At 47.3% G+C, this 12080-nt stretch overlaps 1 protein-coding gene across 1 annotated transcript; it reads right to left on the reverse strand.

Annotated features, from left to right (window-relative positions):
- Positions 1-55: 55 nt before the first annotated feature.
- On the reverse strand, positions 56-12030 carry comp (cartilage oligomeric matrix protein; the record flags this gene model as incomplete). Its single annotated transcript, XM_079739481.1, has 19 exons — positions 56-114; positions 456-595; positions 1365-1537; positions 2093-2289; positions 2792-2840; positions 3382-3560; positions 4252-4445; positions 4848-4900; positions 5125-5243; positions 5708-5867; positions 6432-6539; positions 6723-6827; positions 7043-7195; positions 7575-7652; positions 8222-8359; positions 8983-9131; positions 9997-10048; positions 10379-10452; positions 11967-12030. 19 exons carry the CDS (start codon positions 12028-12030, stop codon positions 56-58), a joined length of 2244 nt encoding a protein of 747 aa, XP_079595607.1.
- Between the last annotated feature and the right edge of the window lie 50 nt (positions 12031-12080).

A 12080-nucleotide genomic window follows, 5' to 3' on the forward strand; every position in this document is an offset into this window, starting at 1 on the left:
TTGGGGATATAAGATTCCCAGAATTCCCTGGCCTCCGTCTCCGTTCCGCTGTTGCCTAGGAAACCAGCTGAACCTGCTGGCCCCTGTATGATTCAAAGTCCTCAGGAAGTGTATCTGGAGGCAGTCAAAGACAAACAAAAGCAAGGTTATCCCTCAACATCAAGTTAGATGAACAAATTCAAATGTTTCATTGGGGGGTCATTTCCACCGAGTGTGTGTCATTGCAGAATCAAATCGGCTCCAATTGGTGCCAATTCAAAACGAGTAAACCAGCCTAAAAAACGTTGACATCGTTACGCCTATTTGAGATAGAGAAAACGCCAAAGTTCAATGTACATCTAATCCAATGAGAAACAACCATAACTTCAAACCATTGCATTCCATTGGTTTGCTCTCTGTCTTGTTGAATGCTACCTAATGCTAGCCTCCACCACTGCTACTCTCTAATGACCCACCGTTGCAGCGGTACCGGAGGTTGGCCCAGATGATGTTCTCCTGGGAGAAGCAGAAGACACCAAGCCGGCCCCCCCTCATGGTCGTGTCGATGATGATGCCCGTGTCCGCGACCATCTGCGTTCCCTCGAAGAAACGCACCCTGTTCGAAACACGGAGAACGTTCGTATCGGCGGACTCACAGACAGACGACGAAGGCTTGATGGATAACGGGTATCATCCAGAAGATGTGACCACTCCATCTATCCATCCATCTTATCCAGGCTAGGGACAGGGCAGGGCGGTCTAGTAGTGATTGGGTTCTTTGACGACCTTCAGTCGAAAGGTTCTGGGTTTGAACCCCATTGTCCCTGCCGTTTACCTGAAGACCCGCTTGAGCAGGCTGCCTAATGTTATTCCCCTACCTGATCATTGATGAGGAGGTGCATGAACATGGATCCAAATAGTTTTGGAATAAAAGCATTTGCAGATCAGTCTTGTAAACGAATGCTAACATTGCAGGTTTTTATGGATTTCCCTACCTCTCAATGCTTTCAACCAGAGCGTGAAAACATTTTTGAAAAAGCCTATTACCTAATTATGCAAGATTGAATCTTTCAGAACAGAGGAAGGAGCCTTCTGAAACAGATTACTCTTACGTATCCTTCTAGCTAGTTGTACCGGAACGGAACCAGATGTATCCCTCAAGCTGGCGTTACCTGATGTATCCGTCTAGCTTGCGGTAACGTTACCTGATGTATCCGTCTAGCTTGAGGTAACGTTACCTGATGTACCCGTTTAGCTGGCATTACCTGATGTATCCGTCTAGCTAGAGGTAACGTTACCTGATGTATCCGTCGAGCTACCGTTACCTGATGTACCCGTCTAGCTGGCATTACCTGATGTATCCGTCTAGCTAGTGGTAACATTACCTGATGTATCCGTCGGCAGGCCGGTGCTGGAGGAACCATCGGTACGAGGTCTTGTCCTTCCAGCCCACGTTGCGAGCGTCTTTCCACAGCAGCTTCACCTGGTCCGAGGTGTCTCCCGTGTGCCACAGAGAGTTCCTCAAGTTCTCCCCTGGTCCCGTGGTCGACTTGACAGCCTGGTCACAAGAGGTCAGAGGGTCATTGGGGCCCATGTCCAAGATATTTTTTTTAATAGGTCCAGTGATGATAAGTAGGCTCTTTCATATTTGAAAAAGGGTCAGCTGTTCAGAGTATAATCTGTAATCTGTAAATACAGAATATTATAAAAGTTTTTTATCCAGATTTTTTTGCCAAACTGCATCAAAGAAATGATAATATAAACATTCATCTTGGCCTTTAGCCGGGCCATAACCCTGTTCTCCAGCCCCTGTTATGCCCATTGATGATTATACATTTACTTTGTGAAACTAATGACTCAAAGAATTTATGCCGTATTAACTGCGAAAAAATTACTATTTCTCAAGGCTTTTCTTAACTGCCATGAAGGTATTTCTCAAGTTTTACCTAAGGTGATTCTACATCCAATATTACTTCTGCTATAAACTCCAAACTAAGGTATGCAGCCAAAAAAGTACTCATTGGCCTTTTCAAGATTGCCCAAACGCAGACGTTTAAAAATGTCCTCGGAAAGACAAAAAAACAATAAAAAGAGGTACAGCCTGCGCACGGACCTTGAGCTGAATGCCTGGCTCAGCGACGGCCCGGAAGGGGTTGGCCTGCCAGTAGATCTGCTCCACCTGCTTCCACATCACCACGTAGAAGCTGGACGAGTCCTGGTACCCGAAGATGAAGCCGGCGTAGTCGTCATCGGTCACAGTGTTCACGTGGAACGTCCCTTCGAAATCCACACCACTGAACGCCGTGTAACCTTGGCAAAAGATAGAAAAGGATTCGACAGGGAGGTGTGTGAGCTATTTTATACAAGTGGAGCAAGGGGAGCTGACGTTTTAAAAGGGGCACCAATCACTTGTAGGATTACACACTCCCCTCACAGGTAAACGTGCAGAGGTGATATTGAACCTACAAATACATTCAGTGATATTATGAGCAATACACACAGATGCACTATGCAGGGCCGGGAATCAAACCCAGATATCTTCAGTTGCAAGGGGGACACTGGCATCTCCAGAAGAAGACGGTGGATTCTCAACCATCTGTTTTAGAATCGACACTAATATCACTCCTGATTTAGATGTTGTATTAATGAGCTCATCACTTGTGGATTATATCATGGGCTGGGAATAGCCGGGTGCCATCAATGGTCGGATTAGAGGAGGCATTCCTCAAGGGGCAACACATGCCCTCCTGCAGTGCACGCTGGGTATTTTAGGATGATTATACAGCAGTTAATCTCTAGCGCCTGGACTCACCAACTGCCAGTCCAGGGTCACTGTTCATGGTCTGAACGATCTCTCTTCCCTGGGGAGAGAGAAATGGGTTGGGTTTCATAGTGTGGTTGGGTGTAAGGTGTTGTCCATTTGACTTTCAGGAAACTGAACCAAGGTATAAGTGCCTTCCATAATAACCAATAAAAAGATAACTCTTTGAATCTATTACCATGATGTATTTTACTTTTAAGGGTTAGGAGAGCAGAAAAAGCTTCAAAATACGTACTTACTTCTTCACATGCAGCACTTTACATACTTTTATTCATATTTTAATCTCTTTTGAAATTCTGGTTACAGTCTTCTGATGACCACGATTATGATAACCTTTCACATATCTTGTTACGACGCGACTCTTGAACTTCCCATCTAGGATTAAAGGCTTAGTTATGGTTCCACGTTGACGCAACGCAATGACCACGCAGTCGCTTCGACGCAGTCTTGAACCAGATTCGTTCCGCTTCGGGTCCGCAAGGACGCAATGGCTCCGTGAACCCCCTTGCGTTGCGTCAACGTACAACCATAGCTGAGCCTTAAGGAGGCAGATCTTCTGGTGTCTCCTGTTCAAGGCCCACCTGGTTGAGGACCACCCAGTTGGGGTCTATCTGGGCGTCTCCCTCGGGGTCCAGCACCACCGTCTGGTACTCCCTGAAGTCCGTCTGCGTGACCTCAGCGTTCTCCGGACACACGTCAATGGTGTCCACGATGGTGTCGTTGTCAAAGTCCGCCTCGCACACGTCCCCCACGCCGTTACCTGACACACGGGGAGGGCACGGGCGGATGGACAGACAGACACACGGCCGCAGAGATTTACAGGTAGGAGAGATAGATAGATAGAGGGACAGACGGGCAGACGGAAGGATTGACACTCACACACCCTCCAAGACATACAGATCCAGACATGATATAGTTAGATGGACAGGCAGACAGATACACAGACAAATAGACAGACGAATAGTGAGATAGAAAGATAAGTGTCGATCGGTGGACGGAAGGACATACACACAGACAAACACATCCAGACCGACTGATGGAGAGACAGAGAGACCAGACAGACTGATGGAGAGACAGAGAGACTGATAGAGAGACAGAGAGACCAGACAGACTGATAGAGAGACAGAGAACAGACAGACAGGTAGAGAGACCAGACAGTCTGATACAGACAGGGAGACCAGACAGACTGATAGAGAGACAGAGAGAACAGACGGACGGGTAGTGAGACTGAGAGAACAGACAGACGGGTAGAGAGACAGAGAGACCAGACAGACTGATAGAGAGCCAGAGAGAACAGACAGACAGGTAGACAGACAGAGATACACAGACACATTTACATGCAAAGACAGCCAGACAGACACATCCAAACAGACAATTTACTGACAGAAACTGTGCAGAAAGACGGACAAAGAGACACTCTGCAGACAGACAGGCAGACAGACGGAATGTACCATCTAAGTCCTCCTGCAGGGGGTTGGGGATGAGTCGGCAGTTGTCGGGACCGGGGGGCAGGAGGTCCGGGACCCCGTCGGCGTCGTCGTCGTCGTCGCACTCGTCCCCCTGTCCGTCCTTGTCCGTGTCCAGCTGGGAGCTGTTGATGACCGCCGGACAGTTGTCCCGCGAGTCCTGGTGACCATCGCCATCGCTGGGGAAACCACCGGCCCCCCCCGGGAGGTCAAGGGTCAATGATGTCATAATGTCTAATTGTTGCGTCATTTACATTTTTTTATTTAATTTCTTTTAGATATGGATATTCATATTTGACCCCACCCCAATTTATATTGGGGTGGGGTCAAACAGGGCCATACATAGCCAACGTTTAACATCGGGGAACACACTCGGTCCCACTAGGCTGAGTGCTGATCCCCCTAACCACTAGACTATCAGCGTGCATCAGAGTTCATTGTTACTCCAATAATTAGAATACGTTTGAGTGGATCTCAGCCCCACCAGTAGGTCACTGAGGACTGAAGTCTCTGCTCAGGGACTGAATACACGTGTTAATAAATGCTTCACCAGGCGTCTCAGGTTAAGGTAGTCGGCTGACCTGTCTTTATTGGTGTCGCAGGGATCCCCGATGAGGTCGTTGTCCACATCCAGCTGGGAAGGAATGTGAGAGCACTTTTAATGACGGATAATACCCATAATGCCGTTCTCCATAATGTACATGTATCTTAGGCCCCTCACAATGCAGGCTCTGGGGAATACACTCACACATCCAAAGTTTAAGTGGACATGAACAAGTACGGTATCTACAGGACTTGGGGTATAGGAGAGTGTGTTTGGTTCGTGTTAGGTTCCCTCGGGCGGGATGGTGTTAGTACCTGGTCGGGGTTCGGGACGTAGGGGCAGCTGTCACAGGCATCGCCAACCTTATCCCCGTCCCGGTCGATCTGGTCGGCGTTGGGGACGCGCTTGCAGTTGTCTCTGTGGTTGAGGATCCCTGCGTTCGACGGCAGTGGGGGGGAGAGGGTGTGGTCACATGATATATCGAGTGCTCCTATAGTGTCTTATACCTTCATATCCTACAGAGCACTCTATATAGAGTAGTGTTAGGACTCTTCTGTATATGAGGGTCATGTGTCTTCATAGTGCTCTGTAGACTGTGATGGTTGGCTGTAGTTCATGTGTATGTTAGATATCACAAACCTCATAGTAACTCATATTTTGGCCAAATTGTGTGATACCTAACCTAACGCAACTCTTCTAAAGCTGCTGATTCACTGCGCCTCATTGGCTATATCCTAAGCCAATCAGAGGGCTTTTTATATGAACCTTAAAATATGACTCAGACAATTATGTTGTAAGCCTAACAATATATATATATGTGTTTGTGTTTGTAATAAGATTACAAATATGTTGTGAGCATAATGAATCAAAACAAGACGAAAGACCCATCACACTGACCATCGCCATCAATGTCCTCGTCGCACTCGTCTCCGAACTTGTCCACGTCCGTGTCCTTCTGGTCGTTGTTCTTGACGGCGCGGCAGTTGTCACAGGCGTCGCCGAAGTCGTCCTCGTCCACGTTGCGCTGGTCCACGTTGGGCACTAGAACACAGTTGTCCTGGCAGCAAGAAACACGAGGAAGAGGAAGCCATGGGTCAGTCACAATGGAAATCTGACGGTCGACTCCATGCTCTGGATGGATCTACGATTGATTAAATGGAATGGTTCAGTTTTGTTTAGAATCGAGTCGCTGTGTTTGACCCCTGGGGGGTTTATGACATTTGATGAAATGCAAGCTTAAGTCTCAATCTAGGAGTTTATTTACAGGTTTAGAAGATTCCTTTACCTATTCCTTCTATTAAGGAGCAGGTAGGGTACATACTGTACATACAGGCAAGCAGTGCATATTGGGGATCGAAACGACATTTCAACTTCATATCACAGATCAAAATATGGGAGTCTGTGTGGTTGATGGCTGTTTTAAGCAGCCTCACCTGGCCCGAATCAGACTGATTGGACTCTGGGGCTGGGCGAGGCTGCACCTAACATTGTCCACACACACTCCAACAAACGGAAAATAAGCTAAGCATGTAACCAGCACCCATCTGGTCGCCAAGCTAGCTTGTGTGACTCCCTGATTGTGTGACTACTGATGCAGACAGTAAAGGAGTTGACCTCTGACCTGTGTGTTGAGGATTCCGTCTCCGTCTGCGTCTTCATCGCAGGCGTCTCCCATCCCGTCACGGTCGGCGTCTTCTTGGCCCGAGTTGGGCACCGTCAGACAGTTGTCCTGGGAAACAAGATGTATGTTATCGTCTGGACCATTCAGATAATTTAATTTAAACTTTCTAAGGCAAGACTGAGAGGTCTATCTTGTCAAAGACTTCAGAAGGAAGTCCATACTGCTTTCTTTGTTGCAGGGCAACAAAGACATGTTTCTGGGGACAGACAGGTTAATGAGGGCCGGTCTCACCTTGGCACAGTTCTTCTCCGGACAGTCCAGCCGGTCGTCGGGGAAGCTGTCGATGTCGGTGTCCGGTCCACAGAGGTATCCGTTCCCGGCCCAGCCCACTCCACACTGAACCGACGGTGAGGGAACCCAAAACGTTTAAAGAACTCACACACTGCACTCTCCACCCCAGTGTGCTATTTGACTGTCTATGGTTCCAAAGCGATTTAGATAAGTATAATTTTCTTGTAAACTAGAAGTAGCAGTAGCAGTAGTAGTCATAGTAGTAGTATGATGGTAGTAGTATGTGGTATGTAGACGACGTATGATGATATGTCCTCTACCTGACACTCTATCTTGCCGTCGCGGAGCACGATGCACTCGGCACTGGCGTGGCAGGGGTTGGGCTGACCGTTCCCACAGGCCCGCTCCGGCCTGCAGCCGCGCTTCTGGTCCCCAATGTAATCCCTGATACACGGACCACACCTGTAGGAGCCCTGATGACACACAATAATACACACGTATAGACACACACACACACACACACACACACACACACACACACACACACACACACGCACACACACATGCACACACACACACAAACACAGACACACATACACACATATACACCGTAATACTGTTAGAAAAACGGGTCAGAAGTGGTGCAGTATTATGAAGTAATTCTCACATCCAAACAGACAATTTGCTGACAGAAACTGTGCAGAAAGACGGACAAAGAGACACGTAAGACAGTCATTCTCTCAGCGGCTCTTCCTTGCCATTCAGTTCAGTGATAATGTTTTCAGCTGTTCCCGAGTTTCCATGTTCCCCATTCGTTTGCTGTTGTCTCTAAGTCGGGAGGGAGATACTCACAGGGGTGTTCATGCACACTGAGTTCTCCACACATCCAGAGCTGGTGGGGTTCTCGCACTCGTCGATGTCCCTGCACACCTTTAGATAGGAACAGAGAAGAACATCATGAACATAAGGAACCCAAGATGATCAATACCTAATCTAAGATGATAAATGTTTTGCTCTTCGAGCAGACGCTTCCTGATTCGTTAAGATCCATGGCATTCCTGGGTTGGACCTCTTAAGCTGGCTGCGGACATTGGTGGTGAAACCCAGTACCTCTCGACCTTTGAACCCACTAACCACTACACTTTCTTGCCGGCCTCATTTGTATTTACAATCAAATATTGATTCTCAGTTTATAGATAGATAGATACTTTATTCCTCCCCTTGGATAAATTCAGGTATCCAGTAGCTCACAAAGTCACTCAACAGACCGCACAATTGATAAACAACAAGATATGCAAACAGTAAAAGTCAATAAAATAAGTCAATAAAAAGTGAGCAACATTGCACATAATCGACATTGCATATAAAAAAGAGCCAGAGGTACATATAAATAAATATTACGCAATAACTCATTGTCCAGTGTGTGTGGGGGTGGGTAATGATATCATCGTCGTCAGTGAGCCGAGTGCTAATGGCGGGGGTCGTCCAGTGAGTCTCACCTGCTTGTTGGCGGTAGCGTAGGCTAGCCCCGTCCCTTGGACCTGGGGCCCCGTGTACCCGGCGGGACAGGCCCCGCAGCGGAACCCGGGGGCCGTGTTGACGCAGCGGACGCCCATGTGGCACGGCACCGCCGTGCACTGCGGGGGGACAGGAAGCACAGGTCAGAGCTACATCGGCCCCTGGAGGGGGGCGGCAGGTCAAAGGTCAACCGGGGTCATTGTGGTCCCGTTGGAACAAGCTGTTTGGATTTTCTGAAAAAATGCCCAAAGTTATTCATCAAAAGGGGCCAATTCCTAAGAACATAAAAGTATGTGATTATGTGTTATTGTATTTGTGAAAATGTTGGATTTTTCTTGATTCCAGCACTTGCACCACAACAAGGTGCATCCATTTGCTTCCTTCCCCATATCTCGAGGTTAACTTGGTTAACTGATGGTTAACCGCAACAGGCTAACCATTCCAAACAGATGCTTGTGTGTTCTTGTGACAACTGGCTACCTTCTAAGCATGTTATGCATCGGCCTCAAACCCCTCCCCTTAACAGGAACATTTATAACTTTGGCAAAAACCTAAATCATGCTCACTTAACAAAAGGTAATGGGCAGTGCCATGGTCAGACTACACCAACTTCATTGATTATCTTCAAAAGAAGAAAACTAGAGCCAATCACAACAGGCCTGCATGGAAACCAACCCACCACATCCTACAAGCACTGAGCAAACGGGGTGGACCCCTGAACTCGGGTCTGTGGTGGTCTCACCTCGTCCACGTCCGTGCAGTGGGTCCCGTTGCCCACCATACCGTCAGGGCAGGGGCCGCACTTCACCCCCTGGGGGCTCTCCGTGCACTGCACCCCCGGGTGGCAGGGGTTGGGCACGCAGGAAGGCCGCGGCTGGTGCCCTCCCATCCCTGGGGGAGGAAGAGCGACGGTGTGGGTGAAGGGGGGGTCGTCTTTCAATGTAAAAACGGTGTACACCTCTAGTCTAGAAACGGTGTACACCTCTAGTCTAGAAACGGTGTACATCTCTAGTCTAGAAACGGTGTACATCTCTAGTCTAGAAACGGTGTACATCTCTAGTCTAGAAACGGTGTACATCTCTAGTCTTGAAACAGTGTACATCTCTAGTCTAGAAACGGTGTACATCTCTAGTCTAGAAACGGTGTACATCTCTAGTCTTGAAACGGTGTACATCTCTAGTCTAGAAACGGTGTACATCTCTAGTCTAGAAACGGTGTACATCTCTAGTCTAGAAACGGTGTACATCTCTAGTCTAGAAACGGTGTACATCTCTGGTCTAGAAACGGTGTACATCTCTAGTCTTGAAACGGTGTACACCTCTAGTCTAGAAACGTTGTAAACGTTGTACAAATGTCATACGTCTCTATTCTACCAAAGGGAATTGTACAAACTCATTCTAGAAACATTGTACATCTCAAGTCGAGAAACGCGTACATATCGAGTCTGGAAACGTACATATTCTCAAGTCTAGAATCATTGTACATCTTGAGTCAAGAAACGTCGATATTAGGATAAGGAAATTATTAAGTCATCCCAGATGGGGAAATCACATGTATTCTTCATTCAGAGGTCCTTTGTGGCTTTGTGGACAAAGACAGAGAGGAGCGTGGGTTGAAACAGAGCATAGGATCACATATCAGACCTGAGCCTGGGAGGCAAGCCTTCCCTCCCAGGCTCTGAGCCTGCTCATGGTGGGAGCCACTGTTCAGCCACTGCTCATCTCTCGGAGGAGGCTCTCTCTGCTGCTTCACTCACCGCACGCCTCACACTCCATCACCGTGTTCTTCAGGAAAACTATCTCCCTGATCTGGGAAGAAAAAAGGGAATGGAACGATTCATGAATAATTTCAGATCTGCTCTGGTTTTGATAGTGGATCTAGACCCCCAGAGTGGTTTTCCATCCCTTACACAATAATTCACATGTACAGACCCATACATACATACATACATACATACATATACACACACAGTTTACTGTTAATAACATTGGATCAGAATTGGTGCTTTATCATAAAGACATAAACTTAAACATGATGATGCCGTCGTTGAGGGATGTGCCCAATAACCAGGACTCGGTTGAAGGGTGAATGTGAAGAATGAATGTTGTGATGAAGTGGTGAAGGTCTGGTGGGCTCACCTGCTGTTTGAGGAGCTCTTTGATCTCGTCCAGGACCACATTGGTCCCTTTGATCTGGTTGATTATTTCTCCATCTGAACAAACCAGAATGAAATGGTGAATACAGGGCAGGATCCAGATCATCGATGGACTCCTTGACCAATGATGGATAACATTTGTTCTGCCACATTGTTTTGGATAATACGAATTCTCCTAGATGAAATAACAAGGTTTCAGCCTGTTGAGTTAAGTGTTGGTTAGGAGCATTAAATCACCAGTAAAAAAACATTATAGAAAATACAGACAAAAACACTAAGACCTCTTAGAATACCTCCTAAGAATCGTCCAAATTACAAAATGACTACAATCTCTAAAGTATATAAGTCCAAAAAAATAAAGAAGGAATGAAAAGAGAAAGGGAAGGTGAAATAGAATGTGTGTGGGCTGCTAGACCGTCTGTGTGCAAACAGAGACATTCCTGGTGTCGAGGTTCTCCATTTAATAAATAATCCACCGCAGTTCTTCATCGGGGGCCAAGATCAACCCATCCCGACCCCCCCTCCTCAGACCCCCGCCTCAGCCGGTGGGCGCGGGCTCTCTGGAAGGTTCCTTTTTCACACACTAAATCTAAATGTCGACCAGGCGCAAGGGCTTGGTGATGATGTGTGTGTGTCTTTGTGTGTGTGTGTGTGTGTGTGTGTGTGTGTGTGTGTGCGCAAAGCACATGTTCACATTTGTGTTTGCCTGTTTCTATATCTTCATATGTGTGTGTAAAGCCGCACCACAATTTTAAGTTTCAACACATTTCTCGTCATACCCCTGAAAATGTACCAGTTCTCGACCGCTCTATCTGGGCTACAGAACGAGGTTATCATCAGAGGTCGCTCTGCCTCCTGGTGTCATCTGCCTGCTCTTATTGACCTGGCCGGGGCCCCGAGGAGCTGTATAGGGGCCCCCCGGAGCCCACGGGAGAGGAAGTGTGTTCTTCCCATTAGTACCAGGTCTGTTTACCAAATGGATTCCACAGATTAGCCCCAACATACGAGCCTGTCAGAGCGCGGCTCGCACACCGTGAATCAGCCCCCCTCCGGCCTTCCTGGAAGGCTTTCCCTGTACATCGCTAAGTGATTCTAGCAATGTGATTGATCTATTAGAGGAAATAGGGGAATGAATGAATGAATGGAGAATTGAGGTCTTTAAGATTTTACGCATGAGCAAAATAAACCGACAGTTGTTATGTGAGTATTTTTAAGTAACTAAGTAAGTCGTTATCTCAATTGATTGATTGTCTTTTTTTTATTTTTTTTTTACTTCTTACAGCGTTCAATAACGACTACAATTCAATGACTAAATTAATTAATAAATAACTGATGAAGCCATTAATTCCACCTTTATACATTTGACTAAAAGCAGGACTCTTTTACCCAGGTAACTCTCGGTCTCACTATGTGCCGAGCTAAAATGCCTGCGAACAACCGTTCCCTGGCAGGGTATCGTCGTAAACCTAATTTCTTCAACTTTTAAATCCCCGTCCACCAATCCCTGTCCCCCACTGCGGGTCATGTGACCGCTCCTGGACCTGATGAAAGAGGCTGACGGTTCATCTCACCTCTCTGTACCACGGCGCTGCAGCCCCCACAGAGCAGCGCGTTCAGCAGCAGAACGACCAGCATGGTGCTCCTCCAGCACGGACCTCAGAACCCCCACTAGAACCTTCTCTCTG

The sequence above is a fragment of the Pollachius pollachius genome (genome assembly GCF_949987615.1).
Source record: "Pollachius pollachius genome assembly, chromosome: 7".
NCBI classification, from domain to species: domain Eukaryota; kingdom Metazoa; phylum Chordata; class Actinopteri; order Gadiformes; family Gadidae; genus Pollachius; species Pollachius pollachius.